The sequence below is a fragment of the Amblyomma mixtum genome, chromosome 4 (genome assembly GCF_055824585.1).
Source record: "Amblyomma mixtum isolate Tamu chromosome 4, ASM5582458v1, whole genome shotgun sequence".
In the NCBI taxonomy this organism is placed as follows: domain Eukaryota; kingdom Metazoa; phylum Arthropoda; class Arachnida; order Ixodida; family Ixodidae; genus Amblyomma; species Amblyomma mixtum.
In genome coordinates this window covers 161,690,194-161,710,249 of record NC_143015.1, presented here as the reverse complement: position 1 = coordinate 161,710,249, position 20,056 = coordinate 161,690,194, and the positions used below count along the sequence as shown (strand labels likewise).

Here is a 20,056-nt window from a genome sequence, read left to right as displayed (position 1 = left end):
GAGAAGTGACACAATGCACCTTTCCATACACTGCACGCAATGCATGTGGCGTGATAATGTATGTTGCAACACCGCGTAAGTTGAAAATGTGGCCCCAGAGTTTTTAAGGGGGGACGAGGGTCTTAAAACTGACCTTTTTATTTGTGGCTAGAATGTGATGAAATTTTACACACAGGTGTGTTTTTCTCTTCTGATTTCAAATATATAGTAATAATTGAGCTGGTGGTCTTAGATCAAAAGTTATCTTAAATTCTATAGAGTAATTAGGTAATTTCTTATGTAGCTTTAACGAACTTTCTCAATGCTTGGTTTGGTTTAGTTTATGGGGTTTAACGTCCCAAAGCGACTGAGGCTATGAGAGACGCCGTAGTGGAGGGCTCTGGAAATTTCGACCACCTGGGGTTCTTTAACGTGCACTGACATCGCACAATACACGGGCCTCTAGAATTTCTCCTCCAAAGAAATTCTTTCTCAATGCATTTTGTTGCTTTTAATTACATGAATTGATAGCCAGCACTCCCATACCTGATGACATTCTTACTTTTTTTGATTAGGCCACATATAAATAGCAATTTACAATTAGCTTACAGAGTTGCAGTGTAAACTACTGCAACCTTTTTACTCTCGACATAGCATATCAGGATGACATGCTTTTAGAGAAAAACAAAGACTGTCATTGGTTATGGGAACTCTCTGGCTATCAATTCATGTAAATAAGAGCAACAAAATGCAATGAGCAAGTTCATTAAAACCGCGTACAAAATAACCTAATTACATTCTAGACTTTGTAAGATTTAAGACAACCAGCTCAATTATAATTACATATTTGGAATCAGAAGAGAAAAACACATCTGTGTGCAAAATTCCATGAGATTCTAGCCATAAATAAAAAGGTTAGTTTTAAGACCCTCGTCCCCCCTTAAGTCACAACACATGAAGCGGATGCACTTTCTGGTGAAGGCAACATATGGCATGCGACATTCACACGACGCTGGGATCTGTCCATGTCAGGTCTCTGTGCAAGCACCTGCTTTTTCTACACCAGCAAGAAAGCTTTTCCACAAGAAAGCGCGCTCGCTCAAGATGGTTTTCCCACAGTTTCGTGTGAAGGCGCACAGAAGCCATCTTGTAGGGGTGCGCTTTCTTGTGCAAAAGCAATTTATATATTTCTCTTTTCTTGACAATGCCATGCAGACACCCTGTGAGTGCCTTTGCGCAGGGTCAGCAGGGCTCTTAGCCGCTGCAAAGTTAGTCTGAACCGAAAGGACTCACAAAACAGTTTGCCTTAAGCATGTCAAGGGATGATTTATTTGCACACATTCAGTCCCTCGCTCCAGAGTCCCCACTTGTTGTCCGCAGTTCGCGTACCGTACACAACTCGCACCGAGCTCACCCTCGGGCCCACTTCGACCACGCCACTCGATCACAACCGCGCACTGTCAGCGCACATGCCCGCCATGCCGGCGTCACGTCCCCTACTCCCAGTGTTGCCAGCCATTCCCCTGTGTCCCCTGATGGTGCCACCAACACTGGCCCTTACAAGCGGATTTTTTTTACACTGAGTCCTATGGGAAACCAACCAAATACTGGTCTCGCAATGTTCATCTTATCCAATAATTCATCTTAACAGAAGTCTAGTGTGCTTGCATGATATTTCAAAAGTGGAATCATAATAAAAGCATGATACAAAAGAGTGGAAGTTCACTGTAAACACTGCATGGTTTCTCAGCAAGTTTTCACTTAAGACTTTTGTGCCATATCTCTTCTTGTTATGTACTACTCTATGCAATAAAAATCAAGGAAAACAAGAAATATTTTATAAAGCCAAGAATTCCTTCCCATTCTGTCATGGTTTTTTCATTCTGAGATTGCTTGCCTCAAAACTAAGGAAACGCATGAAAATAAGATGCATTCGATCCAGGAAGGAATAGTTCTTAGGACGCCCTGAAGTTAGATGAAGGCAGCTCACCTGGCGGAAATGTTGGCCGATCGTGAAGGGGCCTCCCAGCCCAAGAACGGAACGCCAGCTAGCTGAAGGTGGATGTCGTAGAGACCCTGCAAACAAGCGGGCCAATCAAATCGGGACAACAAGATAGGCATCGATGGTTCACTGGAATCATGGAGAACTCGAATGCAAATTTCCATTACCCTACAGGTATTCGTGCAAATTCAGTAGCAAAATGCAACTAACGTAAACAGCACAGCAAACCATTCCTTCAAAAACAGCCCACAACCAATGACTGCAACATCACGCTACGAATGAAAATGTAAAAATGGAGTGGCCTTTATCTGAAGCCACGTAAGATTAAAGGAAGTAGAGGGCAAAGCATCAAAATGTTCTGTACACAGCCAAAATTTGATAGAAGTAAGAAAAGCCAGACATGATGATGATGATGCTAAATTCTAATGTCACAAAGGCAGCTTTGGCCAAAGAGTGCCCTGACGCCAGGTATTTTGCTTTACTCAAGGTAAGGTCAGAGGCACATTTTCCCAGCATTTCACCACCTGAAAAGCCGAGCACCAGACCAGGGGGAAGCTTGTAACCAATGTATCACCAGAGGGTACCCTACCCATGGCACTGGGGATTGAGCTACGCACTTCCTGCACGCGAGGCGGATGCTCAGACCACTAGGCCATCGCTGCGGTATATAATTGCTCGAAAATTACAAACCTTTGGAGCTTAACATTGCAGTTTGTTATGACTGACACTTTCATCATTCCCCACAAAAAGAAAGTAATTGCGCTTCGGTGACAGAACTTCAACATTTCTGCAATGATGCCCCAATATATATTTAAGACTGCCTTCCCCAAATAACCTCCACTTTGTATAAGCACTGTTAACTGCGCAGTTAGGTGGATCTCATGCGCAGTACTTTGTATTACTTTAATTGTACTGTACTCAGTGCCTCTTGCTAACTATTGTATAACGTTGCTCTTCAGTCGTTTTTTTTTTCTGCTCTGTTCTCTAACTTCTATGTACTGCCCCACTCACACAATGCTCCAATGTAAAGGAGCCTGTGAGTAACTTGAATAAATAAATAGTACGGCGAGAAGTTCACCCACACTTTATTAAGGCGGAAGCCTTTAATGTCTCATCGTTGTAAGCAGGAGGTGTCGACAGAAATGTCATGCTTTTCAATTGGTCGAAACTGTCGTGACATCGCAGTGCGCGAATTTCAAATGGGGCCAATTGTACTTTGGCTACTAACCATGCAACGAATTGAAAGGACCGTATAGTGATGCTCCTAGTAAGTTGGATTGAGTTTAGTTAATTGCTTACTTAACCAATTAGCCTAATTAGCCAGATAAATAAATAAAACCGAGTAGGAAATCCGCCGAGCTTGGGAATCGAACCCCTGTCTCCGGAGTGCGAGTCGAGCACGCTACCACTCCACAATGCCAGCTGGATGGTTTGGAGTGAGCAAGGGTGCCTCTAGTGAATACGTCTTCCTCCCTTCCCATTATGGTGAGGTTTACGTGTCCACCAAGATATGAGAGACAGGTACATTTCCTTTCCTCAAAAACAGAGCAAGGTGTACCACCGATGTATGTGAGACAGTTACTGGGCAATTTCCTTTCCTCAAATACAATTTTAATTTTCTTCATTCCGGCCCCTCTTTCTTCTTTCACTCCCACTTCCTCCCTTCCTCTACGGTGCAGTTCAGGTGTCCACCGAGATGACAGAGAATTACAGCCCCATTAGCTTTCCTCAAAAAGCATTGCCTTCAAAGGGGGCGTTCCTTGGACTCCCTGGCAGCGCTACAACACGCTGTCGCGTTCCACTCCTAAAGGCGAAGCTTGAGCGTCATTAATTGGCAGTTAATTAATGCACCAACAAAATGTGCAGTGAACAATCGCGTAGCAGAATGCACCACTCCGGCTTTCACCTTTCACCACTTTAGCTGCTAAAGTTCCTCGTAATTTTTTTGTACCCAGCACGCAACCATCCCAGAGCTAGTAGTACACATGTTCATGCTGGCCATGCCCATGCCCAAAAAAAGTAGCTTGCCATCAGTGCAATGCAGAAGACTGCAAAGTTCAGTGAATCAGGGAGAACAGTACCTGCCTGAATTCCTCAACAAAACAAGTATACTATCCTACACTGTTGATAACGTGCAAAGTGTACCCTTTCGTTTAATGACTTGCCCAGCTTTACTGCAACAACAGTTAAGTTGTTCATGCGGCGACAGCGTTGACAAGAACATAAAGGTGAAGTGTGAGGAGGAAAGATGAGCGGCACTTGCATTGCACACTGCTTCACAGATCTGTGGTGCCGTCACTGCGCAGCAACACAAACTAGTGCTTATGTCGAGCACTGCTTCACGGATTTGTGGTGCCCCCTGTGCACAGCGGGACCAAGTAATGTTTGCACTGTTTTTACCACCGCAAAACTGCTGTCTCAGAATGTCACGCTGCACAGGTGTGCTAATGCTGGAGAGTTTTTTTGGTTTTTTTTTGACCCGTCACGCATCACACCAAGGTGCAGGGATAATGTACTTCGAGGAGTGATCTGCCTTTGTGTGGTCACTAATTGCAGCACATCAGCCGCATTGCACGCAGGAAGTGAAGAACGAGAGTGTCCCGACACTCACCTCGGAGAAGAAGTCCCCGACCCACTTGGCCACCGTCAGAGCAATCATGATGGGCAGGGCAAAGGTGATGTTGCGTGTGGCCTCAATCAAGATGACACTCAAGCTGAGCGTCATGCGGACCACGCCTCCCAACGTGGCCGCCGCTCCAATCAGGGCAAACTTGCCAGGGTTCACCCACGTCTGGTATCAGTACGAGGCAGAAAAGAGACATCAGGAATCAACCAACAGCACACATATGCGAGCAGCAGGCAAGAAAGCCGCTGGCACAAACAGTTAGAGACGAAACCAGCTCCCAACTCCAATGTCATGTAATTACAAGGGTCCGGGACTTCAGGTGTTTGTCTACAAGAGCCTATAAACACCCAATTGGAGCATTCCAAAACTTGCCTGCCTTTCAATTTCAATTTATTTCCCATGTACACATGGTGAGGGCCGAGGGAAAAAAGCCAGAAATTGTGGCTTGACGTGCCCCTCGGCCCCTACATTGCAGGGCAGCAGGTAACATATAAATGTCTTACACAAGTAGCATCTCAAAATGCAAACAATAGTTATCAAAAATGGTTTTGCATATTATTAGAAAAACAACAAGGGATGAAGTGTACAACAAAAAATGGTAACAAAAAAAAAGGAAACAGAAAAATACACGTCATCGAACAACAGGAATTCGGTTACTCAAATCAGGTCAACACTATACAAAAACGAAAGAGATAAAGAAGCAATGAATCTATAAAGTAGCACATACATCGTGTGTAACTTAGCGGCATGCACGTGAAAGATCAACTTTTGCAGTTTGAAACTTATTTAAAAGACGGGGCAACGTGTTTGCTAGACTATGTGTACCATATACTGTGCGGCAGGTTGGAATATACCACAGTTCGCTGTGTCTGCTAGGATAACTTGTACATTTAGTGAAAGGTGTTATTACACAATTTTACACAAAATACACTCATTTTTATCAAAAACTCGCATCTCTCACACTGCACAGGAGGTAGAGCTAATTACCGCCACATAAGGGTCTGCGTTTCCTTCAATGATTCAAATGCAGTGAAAATCAACATTACGGGTGTTCTTTGCACCTCGGAAACATTCAAAATGCCCGTAAAGCAATGCCAGACAATTATGTGCTTTTGCTGCTACATCTACAGTAAACAGGCATTGTGCACACTAATGTCCCTCAATGTGCTTTTTTTAAAGAGAGAGAGAGGCAATTACTGCCATACTGTAAAAAAAAAAAAAAAAACTAGAGGAAAACAAATGGTGCCTAGACAGATATTGCAAGCAGGTAATACCAAACTAACTCGGACAGAGGCTCTAGTTACAGCCGGTCAGGAGGATAAACAGATTGGACAAAAATAAGTGGGAAACGCACGCTGGTGGGGAACATATTGCGGACTCCGATGCCCAGCAGGCGGCCCCAGACGGCCCCCACGAGAAGCGTCGGGATGAACACCCCGCTGGAGACGCTCAGGCCGTACGTCCAGCAGCTCAGCAGGAAGTAGACCACAAAAAAGGCCAACAGGGTCAGGGCCGTCCACGTGCCTGGCAGTGCAGCAAGCACGGCAACAGAGAGAAGGCACAAGGTTTGACCTCAAAGCAAACTTGGAAATGTAGCTCTAGAGTTTTGTCAGTAATACACCACGGCGCATTGGCCAGACAGTAAGAAGGAAGGAAGTTGTTTGTTCCAAGCATGTGTACATACTTGAGGTGGAGGGCAAAAGGCGTACTAAGCCTGACGAGGCCCATCCCCCCTGGTGCACCTGACAAAGCAACACAGCGTAAATTGTGTAACAGTAATTAAACATGTAAATTAGCACACACGAATTACAATGGCAAATTACCATAAGCACGTCAAGGTGTGAAACAAAATCTACTCCACCTTGGGGTATTCCCCTAAGCATTTGACCAAAATAAAAAGACATTTACATCATTGATTAGGAACATTTTCACCCGAGTAAGTTTTTGAGGCTTCTACTAAAAGCCTTTCTGTTAACTTTTTTTTTTCCTAAATTATGGATGAGCACTTTTATGTTTGCTAGAATTTGCTGGGTTGGTTGGTTCAGCATCCCATGAAGAACCACAGTGGTGAAACGTACACAAGATATCGAGCATGCGCACAGTGCTTACGAGAGAATGAGGCAATTAAATTTATTTTTGTTATTTATCCATGAAATGCAACCAAATTTGCTACATACTGGGTGTTTCACCTAAGATGTTCTGAAATATAAAAAAAAACAGGCTTTTTGAGTTAGATGAGCACTTTTTTTGTTACAGCATTGTCAGCGGTTAGCGCATCAGAATACAGCTAAGATGTGCTAACTACCGTATTTACACGATTGTAAGTCGACCCATTTTTCAAAATTTGAAAATCTGAAGTGGGGGGGTCGACTTACAATCGAAACCAAAGCATCGCACTATAAATAAAGGCGAGACAAGCGTGGTTGCATTTTTTGCTACGCGGCTCCGTCGCATCGTTTTTGCCTTGAGCAGCTATGTCAACGCACAGAACCGGCATCCCCGCCCCGCGCGAGGCGGCCCACTGATGGTGGCTGTCGATAAGCAGCAAACCAGCACCAACCCACTCCCCACACGTGGCCGCAGATTGCGTATGCTGATAAGCGGCGGCGGCCCGATAACGCCTTCGCGTTCTACTCTTGATTTTTTTTGTTTACTTTCAACCGCGCACTCGGCGCCGAAGGGAGCGTCGGTAGTTGATGGAAGGGCTGCTGTTCCAATCGTGGCGGCACCCCCCTCCGAACCGCAGCGGCACCAGGGAGTGTCGGTAGCCGACGGAAGAGCCGACGCCGCTCGCGCGTAATTTCTCTCTGGCTCTGACGCATTCGACTACTGTCAGCCGCGTTTCACAAGTTTTTAATGTAGTGCTTCTCATTTGTGCTCTAGGTCTGATAAGCGACCGGCGCTCGTTCGCGGCTACATTCAAGATGTCTGTCATTCTTTATGCCGAAGAAACGAACTGCGCGCCGGGCCGCAAGTTTGACCTTCGCACTGAGTGATACAGGAGTGGCAGCTACAACGAGGCAACATTTTCAGCTGTTCCTCGCGATGTCATGATGTGGCTTTTTGCGAAGTGCAGGATTTCACTGCATGACGATGTTAGAACGACGAGCTGTGGGACTGCAGCAGCGATGACGACATGACGACGGCAGCGCTAGCGAGGACGATGGCGCAAGTGTCGAGGAGTAGCCCAGTGACTAAGACATTTTTGTTTTGGAATGTGCCCACGGGCACTCCCGCGTGCGGCAGCCGATAGCGGCTGGTGATCAGCGGAGGCCACAGGATAGTACTGTCGCGTTCTAGTTCTACTAATAAAGGCCAAGTTTAAATGACCTCAAGTTTTTTTTTTTTTCACAATTGTGATGTGGGGGGGTCGACTTACATTCGAGTCGACTTACAATCGTGTAAATACGGTACGTTAAACCTGGATGTAACGAACCTCTATGTAACGAATTCCTGGATTTAACGAAAGTTTTGAATTCCCCAACGCTGCCCCCATTGAAGCCCATGTATTTTCGACCTCGATGTAACGAAGACGTTGCGGCAGTTAACCTTGATGTAACGAACTCGCAAAGCTGATCAGTCATTACTTTTCGCACTTTTAAGGAAAATTCGACCAAATAAATGCACTTTTTTAGTGAATATTAATATTGTACGGAGCCAACAGCTACGCGAACGCCTGGGATCACCGCGACTGGCCGCGACCAAGCGAACTTAGCAATGATGATGATAGCGACGGCTAGCGCGCGGCTAGCGCCGCCCCGTGGCTAATGTAGCAGCCTGTTCAGGCTTTGCTTGTGTAGCGTGGCACCAGGTGGCATTTGTAGCGGCGGTTGATTTCTTTTGTTGCATTTTTTATGTATGGATTTGAGGACAAGCACTTTTATTTTGTGATTTCCATTTGTTTCAATGGCTCAGACACAGTTATGTGTAAGAATTCACTTTAAAAGCAACGCTGATGGCCGGTTCTTTCATTACCAGGGCCACGGCCGGTCTCGAGGGGGGCGCGCGCTCTTTAAAGAGCGAGCGCGCCCCCCTTGAGACCGGCCGTGCCAGGGCAAAGGAAGGAGAGGGGGAAAGGAGAAGGAGAGGGGGAAAGGAGGACGAGACCGACGAGACGACGCGTTGCGTTCGCCATTTTGTGTTTGTCCTGCGTCTGCGCTTGTCAGCTGTGCTCTCGTGCTGGTTCGTTGACTTGTTTTGGAGGTGCTAGGCCTGCCGTCGGCGTGTAGTCGTGCGTCTCTGCTTGTAACTGCGTCGTCGGTTGGTCATGATGAGTTCTGCTGCCAGAAAACGAAAAGTTTTGTCTTTCGAAGACAAACTTGCAATTTTAAATGCAGTCGCCGCGGGCGAGAAGAAGAAGGACATTGCCGCCCGTTTCAGCATTCCAGCGAGCACCCTATCAACGATTTTGAGTGCGGAACACAGCATCAGAAACGCAGTGGAGTCGGGAACAAGCTCGAAGAAAAAAAGACTGAAGACGTCGACATATGCTGATGTGGACAAGGCAGTGTTCACGTGGTTTTTGGACACGCGAGCCAGAAATGTGCCCATTAGTGGCGCGATTTTGCAACAGAAGGCAAAGGACTTTGCGTGTATCTTGGGCCATGACGATTTCAAGGCAAGCAACGGGTGACTGCAGGGTTTCAAGAGCCGACACGGTGTCGTCGGGAGAGTAATCAGCGGCGAATCTTCCTCCGCAGACAGCGATGCTGCTGCTTCATGGGTGGCTGACAAGCTGCCTGGAATACTTAGTCGCTTCGAGGCGGCCGAGGTCTACAATGCCGACGGACAGCCCTATTTTATCAAATGCTTCCGGGCCGCACGCTAGCACTAAAAGGCGATGACTGCCGCAGCGGAAAGCAGAGCAAGCTCCGCATAACGATTCTGCTGTGCGCCAACCTCGACGGCACAGACAAGCGAGTCCCGCTAGTTGTCGGCAAAAGTGCCCGTCCCAGGTGTTTTAAGGGAACGAAGCGTATGCCCGTCAAGTATGTGGCGAACTCCAAGGCGTGGATGACTCGGCCAATATTTTCAGAGTGGTTAAAGGAATTTAACCAGGACGTCAAGCGGCAAGGCCGTCAAGTTTGCCTACTGCTGGATAATTGCTCGGCGCACCACGTCGAAGGCCTGCAGCTCTCGAACATCGAACTGCACTACTTCCCGGCCAACTGCACGTCCCTAATACAACCCCTTGACAAAGGGGTCATTAACAGTTTTAAATGCTGTTACCGACGCCGACTAATCCAGAAGATTCTTCTCGACATCCGGCTGGAACGGGAGATGAAGATTGATATTTATCAAGCAGTCGAGATGCTTGCTGCCTCCTGGCAAGAGGTGAGGGCAGAGGTTATTAGGAATTGCTTTTTAAAGGCCGGAATAGCAAAAAACACACAGGCTGGTGCCGATGACGAGGAAGACGTTTCTACTCCGTCCGATGTGGCCGAAGCGTGGAACGAGCTACGCACTAACGGTGGTGTACCCGACGACGTTGAACTGGATGACTTTTTGTTTGGCGACAACGCCGCCGTGGCTACAGAGGAAATGACTGATGCAGCACTAGCTGAAAGCGTGCAAGATGATGGTGGTGATGGTGCTTGCGATGCAGATCCGTGTGACGTGCCTACTGCAAAGGAGGTGATGAACGCAATGGACGTTATGCGCCGTTTCGTCGGCTCGCGCGACGATGAAGGAGCTCTACACGATTTAGCTTCTTTGGAGCAGCGTGTTCTGCCTGCACTTGTGCCGAAGAAGCAGGCAGCAATTACGCAATTTTTCAGTGTAAAAAATATTTGAAGGGTGCCTTCACCGGCCGATCCCGGGCCGGCGTTGCATACGTCTCCTCGCCCAACGCCGCCTCTCCTCCTCCCGTTCTCTCAAAGCTGCTTTGGCAGCTTTTTTTTTTCAACGGTCCCTCTCGGGGCCACCAATCGCGCTTTGGCAGAGCATGCGGGCGCGATGCTTCCCGCTGCGTCTGACTCGAGTTCCTCTCTCTACACCAAGTCGCCTGTGCGCAGACACATGGTGCAGTCGTTTCGCGCCACGCACTTTCACGTGCGCGGCGATGTAAGAACAGTCGTGTCACGTCATAAAAACAATTGTGATAATGAGGTATAAACAGTGTTGTAGGCATAGTGTTGTGGGCTATTTGATTTCGTTTCTGCATCATTCGTACGAGCCTTCACGCGAAACCTGCATGTAACGAAAACCTGCATGTAACGAAAAATCGGGAGCTTTTTTCAACTTCGTTATATCCAGGTTTAACTGTAGTAGGCTGGTTAACTAATATTAAGTGGTTATGTTTTCTATTACTATTAGACTTCTTATTTATTGAGAGGTGTGTAGCCCACCGCAAGTACTACCGTATTTACTCGCATAATAGGCGCACTTTTTTTCCAGAAAATCCGGCTCAAAGTTCGGGGTGCGCCTATTACACGGGGTAAAATTTCCGGAAATTTTTCGACTCGCAAAATTGAACACACCGCGTAAACGCACTCGTGTACGGGCCGCACCCCGATTTCGCGAAGAAAATGTTAAAAAATAAAGGTCCGTGTAAGGGCCGCACCGAAACTTTCGCCTCCGCGATCGGCTCCGGCTGCGCGCAACGGGCGCTTGATCGCGGAGGCCACACACGCGCACAGGAGCTTCCAGACACCGCCCACAGAGGGCGCCCAAGGCCAAGCTCATCTAGCTCATCATCATCGTTTTCCTCCGCCGCGAGCTTTCGCTATCTATATCGCCATCAGCATCTCCAGCTCTTTTTTTTTGTTGTTGTTGTTGCTGTCAAGTGCCGGGATTTGCGGTAGCGCGATAGTTATCGTGGTTTGTGGCTTTGCAGCGGAGCGTTGCTGTTTTAGCTCGACGGGCAAGCACCTTAACAGCTACACGGCTGGGAGTTTGCTCTCGAACGCGGCAAGCGTGCGGCAGGTCGGAAAATACGACGTGGCCGAGAAGTGCCGCAGTTGCGACTGCGGCGTCCCTAAATTTTCGTACGCGACTCCAAGCGCCGAGGTTTTCGCGGGCCTAAGTCGGGAACGTTTCCAGCTGGAGATGAAGCTTTCCAAACAGACGTTTAAAGTGAGCATCCCTGAAAACTGTGTGCGGCTGTTCTACGCGATGTCGCTGTACGTGCTGTGGGTCCGCAGCAGCTGCGACGGCAGCAGCACTAGTAGGGACTAGTAGTCAGTTCAGCAAAAACTTTGTTAAAATAAAGATTGGGAAGCGGGGGGTGGCGAGGCGTCGGCTTGCAATCGTGTAAATACAGTATTGATCACAGTGCCAAGTTCGGGGTGCGCCTATTATGCGCGGAAATAAAAAAATCTGATTTTTCGCGCCCTAACTAGGGGTGCGCCTATTATGCGAGTGCGCCTATTATGCGAGTGCGCCTATTATGCGAGTAAATACGGTAATATCCATATCAGATTTTGAGAATTTAGAAAACAAATTTACCCTCAGCGTTGTGGCCCAACAAATTTTGGATATTTCAACGAGTTACGTGCACTGGATAGTTGCCTTGCCTGCAAGCCTTTCAAAAGCACATGTACTCTGGCCTCATGGAGGCAGAATTGTAGAAAAGGAAAAGGCCATTTAAATTTCTACTGTACATTTCACCAAAATATTCTGTGAAGAGATCAATGAAGGCCCAATGATCACGATAAAAAATTTTTAAAAAGTTTTGATCAAACAGACCATTTCATTTGCCCCATCCCCCCTGGACTCAAACCTGGGTTGTGCAAATTGTTTTCTCTCTCTCTCTCTTTAGCCAGTTGCAGTTGTGTTGCCTGGTTAGCTGTTGTGTTGAGTCAACAGAACAGTCCAGCAGATGAAGAAACTGCAACTGGAAAAAGAGCTCTATGAATGCGCTCGTAATCTGATCCATCTTACTGCTGTGGTCCTTCACAGGATGCTGAACGACCGTCTGGTCGACGCTGCTGTGATATTAACAAAAAATTAGCACTGTTTAAAATAAGGTAGAAACCACTGTGTCCTAGCTTCAGTTTCAAATTGTGGTTTGAATTCGGATTATCCCAGCTGTGCCTACGTATTCTTCATATTGTCTTATTCTGATTAGCCCATGTGTGCCATGCGATCCTATTCTGCATTAAAAAAACCCTAATTCAGTGCCTGTTAACTTTGAAATCAGGATAGTGATCAATGCCAGCATGGTTCAAGCCCATGTAAGTAATAGTACAAATAAGAGCTCCACCACTGAATAAACGTTTTCTGTCTACGTCAACACTATTGGAGCCTAGGCATCTTCAGCCAACAGGGTGGGCTGCTATTTATAGGGAGAAATCACATGACACACACAGGCAAACAGACTGAAACAATACCAAGAATACACATAGGTAACAAGGGGATCAGAGTCCCAAGTACAACAGAAGCTAGAACACAACAGGAAGCAGCACCAAAAACTGATTCCACAGCGAAGATCTCACATTCACATTAGACGGGCAAAATTCCACAACACCCAAGCTCGACCATCAGAACATACATTTCTATCACAGAGCACGACAGATTCTGAGGACTACAGCACAGTAGCAACATGAACGAGACAAGCAAACACAGGCGCTGACTAAAAACTACCGTATTTTCTGGTGTATAAGACGCACCCTTGTATAAGATGCACCCCAATTTACCCGGTTAGGCTAGTGAGGCTTAATTAAACACACGCGGCCATCGCGAAATGCACCGTACCTGTGATAAGTTCTTAAGCAACGCTAAATAATCGAAAAAAGCAACACTCACGCCATAGCCGCCATAGCCATTTGTGATCCCGGAAGTCGTCATCCCTGCCGTTTCATGATAAAGTTTATCTAAAAAAAGTTGCGCACTGTGGTCCCCCGTATTGAAGTATTGACCATGTTATTGGCAGTATTTTTTTGATGAAAAAAGCTTGAACATGAACCTAAGTAACCTCTGAACACGCAAAAAAAAAAAAAAAATTGCACATAAGACGCACCCTTGTATAGGACGCACCAGCAAGATTTTTGTAAAAAAGCAGTCTTATACACCAATAAATACAGTATGTTAACTGCCTTGACCTGGCTTATACAGGCGCCAGTTTCATGACGACATAAGGAAAAAAAAACAACTCGCACATCTGTGACAAGATTATCTCAGCCTTCTCCCTCATCCATTCAATCACTCACGTTGTCATTGTTATTCAGAAATAGCAGCTTTTTGATTCCCCCAGCTCAACAAGCTTTTGTATTGTACTAATACAGACAGTTTAGACAGCACCAAACAGTCACATCATTCCCATCCACTACTTTCATCAGCTATCACAGAGCACGCAAACTTGACAAACTGGTATGCAAATACACTATGTGGGCACTTTACAGCACACCGCAACCTCAGCTGGAAAGTAGCCCTCACCTTCAGGACGATGGAAAAGGCTTCGGACACTGGCCTCGGGCGTTTGGAACCAAATCTCACCCAGTGCACTGTACCGGCCATCCGAACAATTAAACTGCAGGAAAAAGAAATAATAAATCATTAATAGATGTCGGGATGCACATAAGTTTAAAAACATCACTAACTAGCCCAGCCCGTGAAAGATTTGTTTTACAAGCAGGTACTATCACAATCAAAATTTTATGAGAGGTGTATTCTCGAAAAAATGTTTATTGTAGCTCTGTGCCATGGCCTAGTCGAGCGGTATCCTTACCATCAGACAAAGCATGCGCATCCCCTAACATCTAGACACATTTCAGGCGACTGAAGTACACGACTGCACCAAATTAAATTTTTCTCCGCACACATGCTTCCCGTAAAATTTTGATCGTGATAATGAACAGTGATCAATGAAGTTCTCAGACAGGTTAAGTTCACAGAAAGGCCGAGAGCTCAGTTTCGGTTTCCTGAACTTGGCATCAGCCCGTGACGATGGCGGCTCTCAGCTGTGAATCAGGCAGTCAAAACAGAGCCCAGCTGGTCACACAATGTCTTGGCGCTCTATCTGCCAAGTTCCTATTCCTGCTGATGTTCGTAACAGCAGCAGTATAGCAAAAAGGTTTCAATATGGCTGCTAACATACAATTCCACGAAAAATGTTCAAATCTTCCATTTTTCACGGAAGTGCGGAAGCTTGGGAAACAAGAGGCCTTAAAAATGACACTCCAGGTTGAAGCTTCGCTTAGCACACAATCGTCAAAATAGTTCCCCTCCATCAGCAAACAATCGCAGGAACAGCTCACCTGCAAAGTGCTATCGTACAAGTCATCCATGTGAGGCCGACAATCGGTCGAGATGTCGATCATGAGGAAGCCAACGGAGGCAGTGACAGCAGCCACTGCAACAGCTTCCATGACCCTGGTCCAACGCCGGTAAAGGTACCTGCAGAGCACCGCATTCGCTTCATGTCTGTCGCTTTTAGTTGTTACTCAGCGTTGGCTATGGTCATCTCGAAAGGGAAACTTGAAGAAGAGTGAATGCTTCCACAGAACGATCACAGCATAACAAGTGGACTCTGTTCACACCAGGAAAGGATCCCAACTCGAAGAGTAGAAGACATCCTAACTCTCTCGAGATTGACAGCAACAACAGGAGCAGCCCAAGCAACAGTACTGCATGTTTCCTACAAGTAATTAATTCAATTTCAGCTTCTGTAGCAGGTGCAAACGAAAAAAAAAACCCTGTCTCATGAACAACTTAGTGAACAACTTTAAGGCAAAATTTTGAAATAACCCATGGTCAGCAAGTTATTGATAATCATAATATCCTCTCAGGACTTACAGTGCAAATTGTGCCACTGATTTCTTTCAAACGTTCAGGATACAGTAATTTACATTTCAGAACACGGTTGAAGTATCTTTTGCTGCATTTCGAATCTTTCATTGTGGCAGAGAAATGTCCAATACGAAGAAAGCCTAAAATTTCTGATGCATAGAAAAAAAGTACACTCCAATGCATGCCTGTGTGTGTTCTATAAAGTGTTTAAAAGTGCTTTAATTCCAGTTGGAATCTAAGTGAATCAGATTTTTTTTTTGGACCCCAGCCATGAAAAGCACTCGCACTGACTCCCACCTAAGATCTCCTGAAGAGGAAGAAAATGATAGGATAGGAGCAAGGCCCTAAACATAGCTGAGAAAGAGTGTTTTACAGAACCAGCAACTCCTTTCATAGATGCCATGCTTGCAATTCCGCAGTCTAATGCATTAGAAAAATTTTCCATTGCAGTCTCGGGAGGATATGGCAGATGCTTACGGTTTGAGTACCTTACCTTGCATAACAGAGACAATTTCGTTCCTAAATTACCTCCAATGGCTTGCTCATTGGTCATGATGATGTTAAAGTATCTAGAATAGTAAACTAACAAAGCGCAGTTTATGTGTACCATGTTATATCTGTAACGTGCAATCAGTGTTGCACTAAATCTGCATTTCAACACTTCGTCAGATAAAACTTTCTCTCTTTTCAAGCCATATATATGACACAAGGAAAGAAAAAAACGATCACACCAGACACAAGCACATACGTACCTTATCCTGAAAACAGTCAGCTTGAAGTTCACCAGATTGAAAATTGCTCCCAAGAGACCACCTGGGTGAAAAAATAGGTGTAGCCCAATTCACCACCACTGAAAACAAAACTGAAACGGCGAAACGGGAAATGCGCCACGCCGTATCTACTTACTAGCTACGGAAAGTGACTGACTGGGAAAACAGAGAGGGAAGCCCAGTTGTAGTTTCAGCTCATAGCATGCAATGAATGCACATAATGAATGCACCCATATTACTGGAGCACACACAAACTAAAGCATGCAATGTGATGTCCTGAGAGTTAATTTTAACTCTTTCCTTACCACGGCACTAGGCGTAGATCGCCGGCGAGCGAAGTTTTTGAGCGCGAATTTTAAAAATGCCACTGCGCCCTGGACTTGTGGCGCCATCTAGGTGATTGTATACAAAGTAGAGTTTCCGTTTCTGCACGGTTCACATTTTTACCGCGTGGCGGCGATTTTTAAAGGGCGCGCAGGTGTGAAGGTTGACGCGCACTTGAGCAGAGTGATGGCGTCGACATCCAAAACCGCGCGCGCTCGAAAGATCGCAGTTTTGCTCGATCCCAACGACCCGGCAAGTGATCTTTTAGACCCATCGAGCACAGATGACTCGGACATCGATGTCGCGTCGTCGGAGTTCAGCTCAGATGAGGAAGACGCAGCCGATCAGCCGGGAACATCAGCTTTCATTAATTATTTGTGATTGCTAATTTCTATAACCCATTTTGTTATTACTGTATTTCTTTCGTAATGTGCATTTGTACTGTGCATTTAACACGCGCGTTTTTAAATTTAAGTAGGACCAATCAAAAACTTGAATATTTCACTATGCGTCTTGTAATTTTTCCTAACTCAAAGAGTACTGAGTGTATGGGCATCATTTTATAAAGAAATGTTGCCTATTGATATACCCACAATTTGTATATTTTGGAATTTCGGTAAAAAATTTTTTGCCAGAGATATTACTCCTTACTCAGAAACTTTTTGCATTTTTTTGTTTTTTTGTTCATGAATATTTTTTTATGTAAATCAATTTTTTTGTATTTCTTAAAAATAAATACTGCTTGAAAGCACGTTCATTTACCTTCAGTTTTATGTACCGCATGCCACTGTACATTTAGTAGCTGTTGCACAAAGAATTCGTAACTAAACCATACAAAAAACAGCCAATTTCCCCGTGGTAAGGAAAGAGTTAATAATCCTAATTCCTGCCCAGCCTGCCCTATGCAAGACATCGTTTCACAAGCTTTACCCCAAAGATGGAAAGGCCCAAAAGCTCACCGCATGCCCCCATGACAATGTAGATGGGCAGTTCGATAATGCTCCATTCAACATCCTAAGAGGGGAAGAAAAAAAAGACAACAAGATGAAGAAGAAGAACTGTGTTTCCTTCCACAAGCAAGGCTTGCATGCAAGCAGAGCATCTACCACACAATATCCAAACCAAAACCAAGAAACTAAAAACCAAATTGTTTTAGTGAAGACAGTTCAAACAACACTGAGACATATCTAATAGGAGTCGAATGTTCTTCGCAGGCTGGCAAATAGTAATGGCATCAGAAACGCTCGACTGCAGACACTGCCAATACCAGCATGTAATCTTGAACAGTGTGTACAACTTTCAAGAAACAGGTTCACTGGTTTCAGACACAAGCTGACCAAGCAATAAGCGTACGCAGGTCACATATTCGCAGGTGTCACATGTCGCATGCAAAGCAATTGCAAAGAGTGTGACAAGAACAATATGCATAATGGAAGTGATGCCGACAAAACTGGCATCGAAATCAAAACTTTGCAAGAACACGGCTAGACTGGGCTCTGTGCCACCACATTTAGTTTGGCTATGGCAAGATTACGTGGCTGTACAATAAGGTAACATTTCAATGATAATGATGTTTTCCTCTTTTAGGCACCAATTTTCTTTTAAAGCACAGTAACAGGGCCTACCAAAAGAAAATGTGGTTTTCCCAAAATTCGGTGCATGTTTAAGAGGCCAGCGTGGTGCACTGTAGGAAGTACGAGAACGATAGAGAAAAATCCACTCGTGACCAACAGACAGCGTGTAACGAGCACACCGGATTACATCCTCTCCAGTTCGTTCAGAAGCAGCGCCGTTTGGCTGGAGAAGAAACTACTCGAGCCTTCCAGAAGAATCTTCCATGCTTGACCAAAGATGTTCTGCCCAGGGAGGAGGCTGAGAGCACAGATGCACCGCAGATGATATATACCGTATTTACTCGCATAATAGGCGCACTTTTTTTCCAGAAAATCCGGCTCAAAGTTCGGGGTGCGCCTATTACGCGGGGTAAAATTTCCGGAAATTTTTCGACTCGCAAAATTGAACACACCGCGTAAACGCACTCGTGTATGGGCCGCACCCCGTTTTCGCGAATAAAATGTTAAAAAAAAAGGTCCGTGTAAGGGCCGCACCGAAACTTTCGGAATGCACGCGCCGAGGCCTCCGCGATCGGCTCCGGCTGCGCGCAACGGGCGCTTGATCGCGGAGGCCACACACGCGCACAGGAGCTTCCAGACGCCGCCCAAGGCCAAGCTCATCATCATCATCATCGTTTTCCTCCACCGCGAGCTTTCGCTATCTATATCACCATCAGCATCTCCAGCTCTTTTTTTTTTGTTGTTGTTGTTGCTGTCAAGTGCCGGGATTTGCGGTAGCGAGATAGTTATCGTGGTTTATGGCTTTGCCGCGGAGCGTTGATGTTTTAGCTCGACGGGCAAGCACCTTAACAGCTACACGGCTGGGAGTTTGCTCTCGAACGCAGCAAGCATGCGGCAGGTCGGAAAATACGACGTGGCCGAGAAGTGCGGCAGTTGCGACTGCGGCGTCCCTAAATTTTCGTACGCGACTCCAAGCGCCGAGGTTTTCGTGGGCCTAAGTCGGGAACGTTTCCGGCTGGAGATGAAGCTTTCCAAACAAACGTTTGAAGTGAGCATCCCTGAAAACTGTGTGCGGCTGTTCTACGCGATGTCGTTGTACGTGCTGTGGGTCCGCAGCAGCTGCGACGGCAGCAGCACTAGTAGGGACTAGTAGTCAGTTCAGCAAAAACTTTGTTAAAATAAAGATTGGGAAGCGGGGGGTGGCGAGGCGTCGGCTTGCAATCGTGTAAATACAGTATTGATCACAGTGGCAAGTTCGGGGTGCGCCTATTATGCGAGTGCGCCTATTATGCGAGTAAATACGGTATTTCTGCACGCCTGCCTTGCTGCGAAGTGACGAAGACGTCAAGCGCCTTGTACATGAAGGACATTTAGTGCCGATGGCCAGCCTATGCCACAGTTAGACTTCAAAGAAGCGCTCCCACACAACTCCCGGTTAAACACCACTGATCAGTTAGCCACAGACATTCAAGAAACTGCGCATCAGTCTTCGGGACGGCCTCATCTTGCCTCTCTGGTCATCAGACTGTTGCAGTGCCCGGTGAACCATTCGCGCTCTTATTTTTGCCCCTCTCGTGCATTAGTGCACTATCGTTGCAAGATCTCTTTTTGTATTACAACGCTTGTTAAGCAGCACTTCACATGCATTGCACTGTCTTGGAGAACTATAACTGCATAGGTTCTCATGAGTAATATGTAATTCCTTTGTATCAATTCTTTACTCTGTACAGCTTGTTGTTTGTGCACCTTTCACTCCTACCCACTCTCCGGCTTATGAACAGCAAAAACTGAGCACCAAACCACCATCTCCCTTTGTTCCCTGGTGGTTCAATTTCCAGGCAAGCTTGTCATGCTAAACCAAGGGCATTTTCTGGCACCTCCCCCCCCCCCCCCCTTTTAGTGTACTGTGCAACATTTCCAACACGAAAATTGCATGCACATGCATGCGCTCACAAAACTGTCAGCTGATGAATGTCAATACACATCAACACAATGAGGCCCACAAAAACAAGTGGGGTAGTCGTTTGGTGCCCAGCTGTCAACAGTTGCAAGC

General features: G+C 46.1%; 1 protein-coding gene across 2 annotated transcripts in view; it reads right to left on the bottom strand.

The window, feature by feature from the left end:
• Positions 1–20,056, bottom strand: part of ClC-b (chloride channel protein 7) — a 55,461-nt gene that overhangs the window by 18,120 nt on the left and 17,285 nt on the right. For both annotated transcript variants that reach the window (XM_089541136.1, XM_089541137.1), the window contains exons 11-17: positions 17,389–17,443; positions 16,088–16,148; positions 14,804–14,942; positions 13,983–14,076; positions 5,962–6,131; positions 4,593–4,772; positions 1,970–2,055 (exon numbers count right to left, since the gene is read on the bottom strand). In XM_089541136.1, coding sequence (XP_089397262.1) covers positions 1,970–2,055; positions 4,593–4,772; positions 5,962–6,131; positions 13,983–14,076; positions 14,804–14,942; positions 16,088–16,148; positions 17,389–17,443 — 785 coding nt within the window. The remainder of the gene's footprint in view (positions 1–1,969; positions 2,056–4,592; positions 4,773–5,961; positions 6,132–13,982; positions 14,077–14,803; positions 14,943–16,087; positions 16,149–17,388; positions 17,444–20,056) is intronic.